Genomic DNA, 14,035 nt, shown 5'->3' with positions numbered 1-14,035 from the left:
ATCCTATTTGAAAAGTATACTTTGGACATAATGCAAGAATTCTACAGATGGACGTTGCTTCTCTGTCGTGATCAGATACATCCAATTTCTGAAACGTGAGATTTATATCATATAGGTCCTTTGCGATCTTTAGGGGCAGAACTTAAGGAGAGAACACTGTTTCATTGTGCAAAGTCAAGCCACAAGCTCTGAGCAAGCACAGAAAGAAAATTAAGAATTGAGGTTTTGTGCTCTATAACTGGAACAGAGCCCCAAGCATTTCATTCAACTGGCAATGGAAAGAAGGTATTTGACCCAAGAATATGTTTGGAGGAGGGGTAGGGGAAACAACTCAAAGAAATAGGACTTAATGCAGGTAAAGCGGGGTATGCGAATACTGATTTTTCAGTCGTCACCATTTTTTATAATCTGAGAGACCCCACACCTGGCAAGGAAACAATCGGCAAGTGTGTGCCGAGTGCTCTCCTAGTGTGTGTACTCCAGACGACCAACGCAGCACACAAAAGACTGACCTGTGAGAGGCAGCATGACACCACAGGGCATCCGGACTGCCAGAAAATACAAAGCAAAAAAAGCAGTAGTAGAGGAAGAAATAGAATAAGGTAGCGTAACTGGAAACTTCGGTGGTAAATACATGGTGGTGTCAAGCTCTTCTTTCATCATCTTTCATGGGCAAGTCAAAACCTCTACATCCCTGCAACTTTAGTACTTCATGAGCAAGTATTTGAAGGTCCTATTATTAAATACAAAAAAAAAAGACCTATCCTATCCTGAGATGTGTGGCATCAACATCATCAACTCAATGTAGCAAATTTGGATCATTTCAAAAAACAAGCGCGACCTTTCCTGATCATCAATATGAAGCTGTTTTTGACCACTTTAACAGCTTGTTGCTGCCATGCAAATGTTTGTTTGTTTGTTTGTTTTAAACCTGTCCTGTTCAGCTGTATGGCCTTGCAGAATGGTGGATCTGTATACCTTTGTGCTAGAACGGTTTTGCTGTGCAACAAGGGAGTTTGGAAGACTCACTCTGCTTATTTAAAAAAATAATAAAAATAAAATCTATTATTCTGATGTTTATTGAAAATGCAGCCGGACAGAAAAGAGTTTTAGGGGACAGATAGAGTGGACAAGGGGACTAGGGAACCACAGCAGAACAATAGAGAGACGGTCTAGATAACACATTAATATTACAACAGTCATTTGTAGATGGGGGACATGCAATAACTAACCAAGAGAACAAGATAAGAGAGGACGGAAAAGGGCAGGACAGGATGCGCTACTGACGAGTGGTGCGGTGAGATTGTTTTTTTAGTGTCTAAACACCTGTAAGAACCCGTGAGTTGATATGTTAGTATAACCTGTGTTGTTGTTAGTGATCCCAGCACAAGTAATTAAAGCCTTTAGTGTTTCTATCGAACTTATTAGTGAATGAACACCGTAACACATGCTTGTTAGTCAACTGGTGTACGGAGTTGCTGAGCCGGCACATCGAGGAAGGGTGAGCCCCCCACTCACAAGGGGGGGGCCGAGTCAGCAAGCCCGTCCAGCAGGGGACCCAACCAGGGGGACGCCACCGACCCCCAAGGACACAGGGAGGTCCCGAGCCCGATCGAAAAGCCCCGACCAGTCCTAATTGGAGGGGCACGGGCATCGGACCACCGTCCCTCACGCCCAAACCCCCACCCACATCCAAGTGAGCCCCCCCCGCCGGGGCCCAACGCAGCAGCCAGCAGCCACCCAAAAACGGTCATGACCCGACAAAGCAAGCCCAGGTTAAGCGCCCATCGTGAGGGGAGAGGAAGGTGGGGTCCAAGGGGACGGGGGGCGTCCTCCCACCCCTCCGCGGCCTTTGTCTTTAATGTTTAAGTTTGTCTCAGACTTTTAATTAGTTAGACTTTGTTGCAAACAGCATGTCCATTAGTAAATTTCAATTTCTCAGGGGCTTAAAGTGTTGGCTTGGCCTCTACACTTTCCAATAAAGACAGAAAACAACCACATTGGTCACCAAAATGACTTAAACTGATGAGACCAGAATTTGCCTAAATACATACTGACGAGCCTCAAAGCTTTGGGTGAATTTTGTTTAGAGAGATGATACAACACTGGAGCTTTCTGGCAAGTCACATCCGCTTTTTGTTTACAGATGCAAAAAAAAAAAAAAAAAAAAAAGCATTCAAAGAAAAGAACACTGTACTTACTGTGAAAGATGGAGGAGGCTTGGTTATGTTCTGGGGCTGCTTTCCAGCACAGTATATATGTGCAGGACACAATGAAATCTCAAGGCTATCAAAGCAAGTCTTCCAGCCAAAAAAAAACTTTAAAAACAAGGAAAAAATAAAAATCACCCTATGGCTCTGAACAAAATATTGTACTATTCTGAAGTGGCCTTTGACGAGCCCTGATTTAAATCTTATTGAACATCTGTGAAAGGAGCTGAAGCGTGCAATCTGGAGACGGCATCATTTAAACCTGAGACAGCAGTTTGCTCACGAGGAGTGAGGAGTAGAGAATGCAATGTTGACATCTGACCAAAATGAACAAACTAACAATCTGTTATGACAACCATGAAAATAGTCGAATAAATGTCTTTGTGCCAGACATTCTCTGTTACTGTGCTACAGCAGATTTGGCTCAGGGCAAAACAATTCCAATACTGTCACTTCCTATTTTCCTAGTTCTTTGCTGTCACTCAGCTTTGGGTGGACTTGGCCCTGCATGAGGCAGCGTGGGTGTAAGGTACCACGGTCAGCTGCTGACCTGTCACATTTTACACCACAGGGTACATTTATTACACCCTCATTAGATACTCAGTGTGCGCACTGGCTACATATGGACCGTTGCAGTGTACATAAACGCTTTAGTGTGAAATAAACTGCCGACAAACTCTAAACAGATATGATAAATATTACTTGGTTTGTCATATTGTATTTAAGAATGACATTGTGGTGTAACACTTCAGAATTTCGACATTTTGATACAAAAAGCAATTCCAGCAAAGGTGACTCAAAGAAGGCAAAAACGGCATGTGTTGACCTTAAGCCAACAGAAAGTCAACAGCACTAAGTCCACAGTCTAACTTTAGCTACACTTCCTGTAAGGAGGCGAGCACAGATGATAACGACCCACTAATCATCATGAAAACAGTCCGCTTTGTTTCTGTACCAATCTGCTTCTTCATATGCAGCTGACTCTGCAACCAGCTACTGAACTGTTGTTGGAAATTGACACAAAGAACAGGGCCAAATGTTCTGAGGAGAAAGATTATATTGAGCGCTAAAGCCAAATAACCTGACTGCTCATGCATTTCTATCAAATAGGAGGTGATATAATAAATTTAAGCAATGGCTCATGCAAATATTACAATAAATGACACAAGGAAAACATTCCAGGAATAATATGTGCTCTGTGCAAATGTATCAACAGCGCAGATGTGTTGCTCCTGGAAATGTTTGGAACACTGAAATGCATTCCCATTTGAATAGGATTAAATAGTCAGCATTCGTTGCCACGAAATCGACAGACCACAAACATTTGTGACCTTACTGTTGCATGTAAAACACATTCACTGCCATTTACGGCTTGAGAAGTCAAATATCCATGTTAACTGGGAAGGCTGGCAGTGAATGAGTTAACACCTGTGTTGCCGTTTTCTTTCATACCTCAGCTAACTTATTCCAAGTCTGCAAGAGCTACAAGCTTGGCTCGGCTGGCTAGCTAGCGCAACTCAGCACCGTCCTTTTATGTTACAGACATAAAAGCCCACATGGAGTTCGCAAAAAAAAAAAAACATCTGAAGGACTCCAAGATGGTGAGAAATAAGATTCTCTGGTCTGATGAGACCAAGATAGAAATTGGTGGCCTTAATTCTAAGTGGCATGTGTGGAGAAAACCAGGCACTGCTCATCACCTGTCCAATACAGTCCCAACAGTGAAGCATGGTGGTGGCAGCATCATGCTGTGGGGGTGTTTTTCTGCTGCAGGGACAGGACGACTGGTTGCAATCGAAGGAAAGATGAAAGCGGCCAAAAATGGCTGCCCACAAACGTTCATCATCCAACCTGACAGAACTGGAGAGGATCTGCAAGGAGGAATGGCAGAGGATCCCCAAATCCAGGTGTGAAAAACCTGTTGCGTCATTCCCAAAAAGACTCATGGCTGTATTAGGGTGCTTCTACTAAATACTGAGCAAAGGGTCTGAATACTTATGGTATGATATTTCAGATTTTCTTTTTTAATAAATCTGTAAAAATTTCAACAATTCAGTTTTTTTTCTGTCAATCTGGTGTGATGTGTGAACATTAATGTTGAAAAAATGAACTTAAATGATTTTAGCAAATGGCTGCAATATAAAAAAGTGAAAAATTTAAGGGGGTCTGAATACTTTCCGTACCCAGTGTGTGTATATATCTGTATGTATAAAATATCTATATGTATATATATATATATATATGTATATATATATGTGTATATATATGTATATATATATATATATATATATATATAAAATATATATATATATATGTGTATATATATATGTGTATATATATGTCCATCCATCCATCCATTTTCTGAGCCGCTTCTCCTCACTAGGGTCGCGGGCGTGCTGGAGCCTATCCCAGCTGTCATCGGGCAGGGGGCGGGGTACACCCTGAACTGGTTGCCAGCCAATCGCAGGACACATAGAAACAAACAACCATTCGCACTCACAGTCATGCCTACGGGCAAATTAGAGTCTCCAATTCATACATGTTTTTGGGATGTGGGAGGAAACCGGAGTGCCCGGAGAAAACCCACGCAGGCACGGGGAGAACATGCAAACTCCACACAGGCGGGGACTGAACCCCGCACCTCAGAACTGTGAGGCTGACGCTCTAACCAGTCGGCCACCGTGCCGCCTGTGTGTGTGTGTGTGTGTGTGTGTGTGTGTGTGTGTATATATATATATATATATATATATATATATATGTATATATATATATATATATATATATGTATATATATATATATATACATATACATATATACATATATATATATATGTATATATATATATATGTATATATATATATATATGTATATATATATATATATATATATATATATATATGTATATATATATGTATATATATATGTATATATGTATATGTATATATATATATATATATATATATATATATATATATATATGTATATATATATGTATATATATATATATATATGTATATATATATGTATATATATATATGTATATATATATATATATGTATATATATATATATATATATATATGTATATATATGTATATATATATATGTATATATGTGTATATATGTATATATATGTATATATATATATGTATATATGTGTATATATGTATGTATATATGTGTATATATGTATATATATATATATATATATGTATATATATATATATATGTATATATATGTATATATATGTATATATATATATATATATATATATATATATGTATATATATGTATAAAATATATATATATGTATAAAACATCAGTATTGTCATTTGTGATCGTTTGCTACTACATACTATAACCCATTTAGAAATACTTGCACTATAATTTCTTTCCACTTAATTTATATCATGATATGTACCATTACCATGAAGCGCTTCAATTAATACCATGATAATGAATTTTAGCCCAAAATGAAAACCGTAGAATTGGTAATGGAACCTTTTGCGACATAGGAAAGCTACGGTGGCCGAGACAACAATTGCAAACGCCACAACGCAAAAACAAACTCACAACACAGCGACATTAATGGACAACGGAAGTAAGCACCGGGACTCCCTCCGATTGTACAATTCATCCAGGTTACCAGGGATTCATATTGACAGAAAGTGGTACACACATCTTTCTCCAGGATGCTCAGTATATTTCTTAATGGGAAACCACACAACTGCTTCTCTGCCTCAGATTTTTATTTTACCCAAGACGTAGCAGAGCATCCAGAGCATCAGAGCAGCAGTCAACAATCGGGGGAAAAAAGCAAAAAAAAAAACACTAGCGCTGCACTGTGCAGATGGCAAGAGTGAAGTACACTTTGATTTGTTTGCCCAACTATTTGGATGCCATCTTTTACTTATTTTCACGGCAGCAGCTTTCTGGTGGAGATGAGCAGAATAATGATGCTTAATAAGCGCACGACACTACATGCCGTCACAGAGGAGTACAAGTCCATACAGACAAGACGTTAGCAGATGAAATTAAGCATTGCACATCTTAAATAAGAGTGGCTGTGTGTGTTTATTAGCAGTGACTCACCAGCACATCTTGTTCTCCCCCTGCTTCTTCTGCACTCAGGTGTTCATCAGAGCCCTTCAACTTCCTTACCTAATAACCACACACACAAAAAAGACATTGGTTGCAGAAAGTGGAGGAATGTGGAATGCAAAGGTTTCACAAGCAGGTTGTTGAATATATAGTGGGGCAAAAAAGTATTTAGTCAGCCACCAATTGTGCAAGTTGTCCCACTTAAAAAGACGAGAGAGGCCTGTAATTTTCACCATAGGTATACCTCACCTGTGAGAGACAAATTGAGAAAGGAAAAAAAAAATACAGAAAATCCCATTTTTAAAGAATTTATTAGCAAATTATGGTGGACAAGTATTTGGTCAATAACAAAAGTTCATCTGAATACTTTGTTATATACCCTTTGTTGGCAATGACAGAGGTCAAACGTTTTCTGTAAGTCTTCAAGGTTTTCACACACTGCTGCTGGTATTCCTCCACGCAGATCTCCTCTAGAGCAGTGATGTTTTCTAAATACTTTTTGGCCCCACTGTAAGCTTATACAGTGTTTCGAATGCCCTTAAAGGTTGTACAATTTAAACATCAACCAAAATATGTTTCAAAAATGGCAGCAACAGACGGCAGCAGTGTGATTTAGTCAAGACCTATCACGGAATGTTGAAGCATATCAATCATCTTCAAATATGAAGCTAAAAAGTTCTTACTACAATAGTGTCCTTTATTGTAGTGTCATCACAGCGTGTGACTAAAACGGACCAATCACGAGAGATGATCTCTGCGGCATTCTACGCGCAGCAACAATTTTTGCCGCGTGCGCGTCGAGTGACGCAGAGGAGCCGCGCGGGCCAATGCGTCGGTCACGTGATGCGATGCGGGCGTTGTCGGCTGCGCGAGCGCGGGAATATAAAGAGACATTGTCTTACATCCCAGCCACTGTGGTTTCACAACCAACTAAATTAATTGCACCTGCAAGTCAACACATACTGTATGTATGGTCACTTGATTGCAGCATGTAGTGAACAGAAAAAGGGATTGAAACAATATCACACATTTAAAATTTTTAGCAACAGCAAAAATGATGTATTCAATTTTGTTAAGCCCATGACACCCACACCCCCTCCCCCCAAAAAATACATATACTCAAATATTAATCCATTGAACCCATTTAAAAAGAGTGGTTACAGATAAAGCTGGCTATTACTTGTCCCACCCAGCGCAGTCATCGTACTCCTGAAGAAACATGTTACCATTATCTACAATATCACTCAGGACCCCAGCCAAGGCAAAAGGGAAATATTCTTGAATTGCAGGTGAATCTAATAGATGAATACATTTCATTATTGTACAAGGAAGCATGATCATCATCTTTGCAAGTACTGTTATCGAATTGTCATCTCATGTAAAATAAATAAATAAAAAGCCTGTTAACAGACTTGATGTGATGGAGGACAGGCTAAGGTTGAATCTATGACCAGAACACAACACACAATTGATGGCGTTTGGCTCACATCAGAGAGCACCACTTGTTTATGTCCCCTTTTAAGGGGAAGAATGACTTTAGAGAGTCATGCAGCTCAATTAATTAGGATGCATTATTGTTATTATTGCAAGTAAAAGTACTGCCTTAATGCCAGTCCGGTTACCTCACATCTGTCTAAGCAGTGTTAATACATTCATGTTCAGTGGAGTGCCAAGTGGGAACTAGGGACAAGCATTTGACTCCATTTCCTTAACTTATAATGGGGAAAACTGTAGCCCAGTTGATCAAGCACTCTATATTATATAAAAAATGTATTAACATGCTATTGTCTAGGAATAATTCCAAATCCAGAGCAGCGTAATAGCTTTGTTGCAATGTCCTCACTTCTTTAGCCAGCAAACTACTTGATAATCGTAATCAACAGCTTCCTTTACTGATTCCATGCCTATATTTTGTCAGAACTTGACTACTTCCCAGCAACTGTAGCATCATTGTGCCTGCACTATCCACAAGAAACAAGCCCTTTAATATTTTGCTACAAATATGCTGTAGTGGCTTATAATTTGAGTACGACTTCAGTATGTTCTGAAATTCTCATGTATAGGTGCAATGGTTAATTGACGAGTAATCGATTCTCAAATTAATCTAACAATTTTTGATAATCAATTAATCGTTTAGAGACTGTGTTTAACTTAAAATTGACAAAATCCTTGGAATTTCAGCCTCTCAACAGTAAATACATCTGTAAATAATAACTATTTATTATAATCATAAAACGAGTCACTGATGGTGTAGTGGTACACTCGCCTGACTTTGGTGCGGGCAGCGTGGGTTCAGTTCCCACTCAGTGATGGTGTGAATGTGAGTGCGAATGGTTGTCTGTGTCTATATGTGCCCTGCGACTGACTGGCGACACAGTTCAGGGTGTAGTCCGCCTTTCGCCCCAAGTCAGCTGGGTTAGGCTCCAGCGCCCCGCAACCCTAACCAGGATAAGCGCTGTTGAAAATGGATGGATGGATAATAATAAAACTCACTGATTATCTTTGTTTCATCAAAATAAAAACATTGCAAACATCTTTTAACTTTGGAAAACTATTAAACATTTTCACCTCTGTTCTGACATGTTAGAGATTAAACCAGGAACTGAATCATTATCATTTTGTGTACTGTCCTGTTTTTGAACAAAAAGGTGGAAATGCAAGTTTTTTAAAATCAGATTCATCGTTTAATTGAAAACAAATAATCAACAGATTAATCGATTATTAAAATAATCGTTAGTTGCAGCCCTAATCTCATGTCCTACCGCTATCTCTGTTACAAGGTATTACTGTATTTCTGTTCGGTATCCTATAACGTGACTATGATGTTCTTTGAGATGTGTGACAAGTCAATTACATTTGCCATAAAATTACTACAACCAAAGAGGTTGTGCCCTGTTATGGATGTTTGGCATTTAAATTATAATCTCCTCTTAATTTCACCCCATTGCACATTTCTGTTTTAAAAAATGTTACATATATATATATAGTTAAGAATGGCAATAACATGTTGACCTTGAGTCTGAGCTAAGCTTATTTTTTTAAATAAAGAACATATTTTCATAAAGTATTTCATTCATCAATCCATTTTCCATACCGCTTATCCTCTCTAGGGCCGCGGGTGTGCTGGAGCCTATCCCAGCTAACTTCGGGCGAGAGTCGGGGTACACTCTGAACTAGTCGTCAGCCAATCGCAGGGCACATATAAAGAAACACCCATTCACATCTACGGGCAATTTAGAATTTTCAATTAAACTACCATGCATGTTTTTGGGATGTGGGAGGAAACCCACAGAGGCACGGGGAGAACATGCAAACTCCGCACAGGCGGGTCCTCAGAAATGTGAGGCTGAGGTGTTAACCGGTCGATCACCGTGCCGCCTAAAATATTTCATTCATCAGAAAAATCCAGATGACATGACAGCATCATACAAATATCAACGGAAATACAGAGCCCCTGCTTTCTTCACGTACAGTTTATACATTGTATACGGTTCTGTTTGGACTTCACATGCAGGATGTGTTAGTGTGCAGTGACCAGGAAACTGTTGAACTTATAAACCTGAGCAGAGTTGACTAGATGAGAGGGGGGGAGGAATCTTCATGGAAATGTCAAGACTTTCGTTTTCTCCTAGGCAATAAGATCACGAACCTAAGAAGTATTTGGCACTGGAAATTGTTTGTAGCAGTTTTTGTTTTTTTTACCTTGGCACTGCAGTCAGAATGTCGCCTGGCACATGCTTGGAGCTGGTTCACCCAATACTGCTGCTCTTTGGCATCATAGGCTGGAAAGATGCAGAAAAAAAAAAAACAATGAAAGAAAAAAATCAAAGTTCATTTACGTGCTTCACTTCCTATGCATGCAATACATTCTTACAGGCATTCACAGTCAGGTCGATACGTAGTTAAGAGTCTTCACATCCACTGATGGCTACCATTCGTTTTCTTTTATATAGTCCAATTGCACAGATGAACCTTTGAATTTGATTAAGGATCTAAGCTCAGGACGAGCTGGAACAAGAAAATGCATGTCTTCTAAAGATAGCTATTCCTTAATCAAATTGGTTAAATAAGAATATTAAGTTACTGTCTTACCATTTATTTGGGTGCGGATTTCTACCATGCTATTTTCAGGAATATAAAAACATGTTGGACATCCAGTTAATCACTCTATTTTGTTCATGAATAGAAAAAAAGAGCCTCAACACACTTTACAAACATGGTCTAGATGCTACCCTGAAAATGCTATACCACATTTTCGAAAATATTGGCCAGGGAGCATTTATTTATTCCGATGCAGATAGCACCAGGCATGTATTAAGGGTAAGGCAGGGGTGTCAAACTTACAGCTCAGGGGCCAAAACCGGCTCGCTAGGCGGTTAAATTGGGAAACAACGGAAAAAAAAAAAAGAAACATTCACATTTGTATATGGACTAAACTGTCCATAATCTTCAAATAACCTAACATGCATGTTTTTGGAATGTGGACGGAAGCCCGAGTACTCTGAGGAAAAACCACTCAAGCACAGGGAGAATATGCAAACTCCTCACAGGAGGGCCTGAATCAAACGACGACTCAATTGTGACCACTACTCCATCGTTGTTATGGGCATCTTGATGTCATCCTTTGTTCTTTGCATCAGGGAATTTTTTTCTTCAATCCCAATTTTTACGGGTCAATGTGAAATATATAGCACGTTTTGCTTGGAACTCACCACTTACAGCGGCTCTAAAAACTGTGTGTCAACTTCAACTTTACAAATGTCATATACGAGGTGTCAAATCCAAACTACAAACTAAAAATGTCCACTTAGAATGAATCTCCCTGGAGTCTAATGAACTTTGCCAGCCTTCTCTGCCACGGCGTCATGCACTCCTGGAAGGATTTATTTTTATTTTTTTCTGCGATCATCCTCATGGCCATCTTGATGTCGTCTTTGCTTCCCCTTCATGACCCACTTTGGTTTGGGAAAGAGAAAAAAAATAAATAACACGAAGCCAAGTCGGGTGAGTTGGGAGGTTGTTCCAGCACGGCGACGTTCCACAGGATCTTTTTGTGGAATTGCTGGTTGACCTGGCACTGTGGCAGCGACTCAAAGTGGCCAATGCCCCTCAGATCAAAGAATGTGATCAACATGAGTTCGGCTTTGGATTTTCTTGCTTTCTTCGGCTTTGGCGACGCCGGAGGCTTCCACGGAAGGCTGCGGCATTTGGTTTCTGGGTCGTACTTGAAGATCCACGACTCCTTGGTCTCATCATCACTCACTCTTCTCATTGCTTAATGACCTGACACAAAGGATATGTATATAAAAAGCATTTTCAAATAATCCTCCAATACATTTTTATAGAACATAACTTTTTGTCCAGCATCTTGCTAAGGTCTCATGAGAAGAGGCTGCTTGAATGCAACCTTGCAGAAAACAAACAAGACTCTGCCGCAGAGGTGTCAATCAGATCCAAACTGCTGCACCTGACTCCCTTGATGCGTGCTGTTCTTCACTTAGGAGCTCAACCCACAGCAAAATAACTTTTATAGGTACCTGGAGGTCCCATGCGTGCCTCACATTGAGAGCTAACAAATAAAGCAAAACAATTTTTTAACACAACACGGACATACAGCATTGATAATGACGCTGCATTGCAACAATTCGACATTACAGTGATGCCAAAAGAACTGTCGCATTCACACAGAAATTAAATTAACATTCATGATGCTACCATGGAAATTCCCATTAGAAGCACTTTACAAATAAGGGAGCAGAATTATCAGAGTTGGATCTTTATTACATACGTTAATCACTCATTTATTTCCACGTGAAAGACACTCAAGCATGTTAGACAGTATATTGAGCAGCAAACTGGAATTAAGAAACCCCTAAAGTAGAAAGAATTACAACAAATGTAATCTTTCAGTTCCAATTTGAATGTTAAAATGTCTTTTCCTTTTTTCTTTTCCTTGCGTGTTTGAAGTGGTGAAAGGTGCACTGAGAATTCACTGTGAACTTGTCACTTAGATGACTACAGCACTCGTCCAAACACCTACAAAGGGCCACTTTGAGCAAAGAGGGAACACTGAGGAGCTGACACACTGGAAGAAATCTCTTGAGAAATGGAAATAAAATACTATATCTCTTTATACCCATCGCCCCAAGAAATCTCTTCCTCCAAAAAGAGCCAATTTCATGGTAGGAATCAATATCTCCGTCATCTATTCATCTTCGTGAAGTGCACAAGCCTGGCTGGGATTTTTAAGATTATTACAGTATCTCTATGCTGATGTGCACCAGTTCACAATATGCTCGCTCGAGCCTACGAACATAGCATGCTGGTCTCATGCAACCTGATGGAAATTTAAAAAAAAAAAAAAATGGCTGTGCCATTCTTCCATGAGAAATACATTTTCAATTAGACAATGCAAAATGAGGTGGGAGCACAGAGTAGTTCTGCAGTAGCCATCAAGGTACTCCTACTCGGTTAACCATTCTCTCATTACCCTCAGTTTTATCACAATGTTGTTAATCAAACCATTTCGCTCATAAATTCTTTATTGACTGTTAAGACAATGTTTGATTACCATTTGAACATTCTTAACTGGCATACATGTATTAGCACTTTTAATATCAAAACATAAGACAACAAAACTGAGGCCTTGCAAGATATGCTGGTGATTTGAACCTGGATGTTTTGTGTGACTTTCAAGGCATATTTTCCAGATAGTTTTGGACAAATTCTGAAGTGTAAGACTCCCGGAAGGTATGTGGAGATAATTTGTGCATGCAGAGTAGTTCCATTTGCCAATTATAGTATGTTTTCATCACCTTTACTTTATTAGTTAGCAAGATTACAAAGAAACTAGGATTGCTAAAAACCTTCTCTTTTTCGACAGTTACGCTCAGTCACACAAAATATTTCTAAAATTATTTATAGTCATAAGTACAGACTCTGGCTGAATTATTTTTTTCACATTGAGGATTCTGTCAGACATCCAAATGACCTCTATTTGAAACGGGTATATTATCTCATTCACTGATTGTAGCAGTGTGACAAATAAATTAATTGAGCACCTGAGCATCTGCACAGGATTAAATCAAAGATGCCCGCTAAGAAGCAAGACTGTCCATGTCTCAATTTTCGGCCTTGTAATTGTCATTAGTGCTTTTGCTGTGAAGCCAGACAAACCCCCAGACTGTTGGAGGTCATTCATAGATACAATTACATGTTCTTACATTCAGACAGAGTGAAATGTAGCAGAATGGCGGTCAGTTGTTGTACGAGAGAACCCCTCGAGGGAGACCCTGCATTAGCGACACATTGTATGTATCCTCTTACAAATGCAAAAGTGATGAGAAATGCATGTAAAAAAAATAGTTTCAAAACAAAGAAAGGCAGCATTTAAAAGCAGAAGACACATCAGTGAGATGATACACACAGCAGCCCACATCTAAACCTACGTAAGCCGTAAAAACTGGAAAATGACTCCTCGCTGAACTTTAAAGTTCCACTCTGCCCCTCCCAAGGTAGGATTTCAGGGGATTCCCATGGTAACCAATACCAAATCTGAGAACACTGGCTAATCTTCATCACTGATTGTTGAAGCTGCACATATGAGCTACTTAGTTTCCTACTCTTTGAGCAAATACTTCTTTTTAGGACACATGTTGCTTTGTGTCTCCACTTCAACAACAAGCTGTCTGTGCTTTGTTTACGATGTTTCAAATATTGATTTG

General features: G+C 39.3%; 1 protein-coding gene across 3 annotated transcripts in view; it reads right to left on the bottom strand.

Annotated features, from left to right (window-relative positions):
• Positions 1-14,035, bottom strand: part of LOC133471022 (oxysterol-binding protein-related protein 10) — a 59,521-nt gene that overhangs the window by 23,872 nt on the left and 21,614 nt on the right. For 2 of the 3 annotated variants that reach the window (XM_061760135.1, XM_061760136.1), the window contains exons 3-4: positions 10,014-10,093; positions 6,303-6,371 (exon numbers count right to left, since the gene is read on the bottom strand). In XM_061760135.1, coding sequence (XP_061616119.1) covers positions 6,303-6,371; positions 10,014-10,093 — 149 coding nt within the window. Of the gene's footprint in view, positions 1-6,302; positions 6,372-10,013; positions 10,094-10,403; positions 10,447-14,035 lie in introns of those variants that run through there. The other variant, XM_061760137.1, reaches the window with a different exon arrangement.

The sequence above is a fragment of the Phyllopteryx taeniolatus genome, chromosome 21 (genome assembly GCF_024500385.1).
Source record: "Phyllopteryx taeniolatus isolate TA_2022b chromosome 21, UOR_Ptae_1.2, whole genome shotgun sequence".
Taxonomy (NCBI): domain Eukaryota; kingdom Metazoa; phylum Chordata; class Actinopteri; order Syngnathiformes; family Syngnathidae; genus Phyllopteryx; species Phyllopteryx taeniolatus.
Note: the sequence above shows the minus strand (reverse complement) of the source record. Positions and strands in the feature narration are given on the sequence as shown.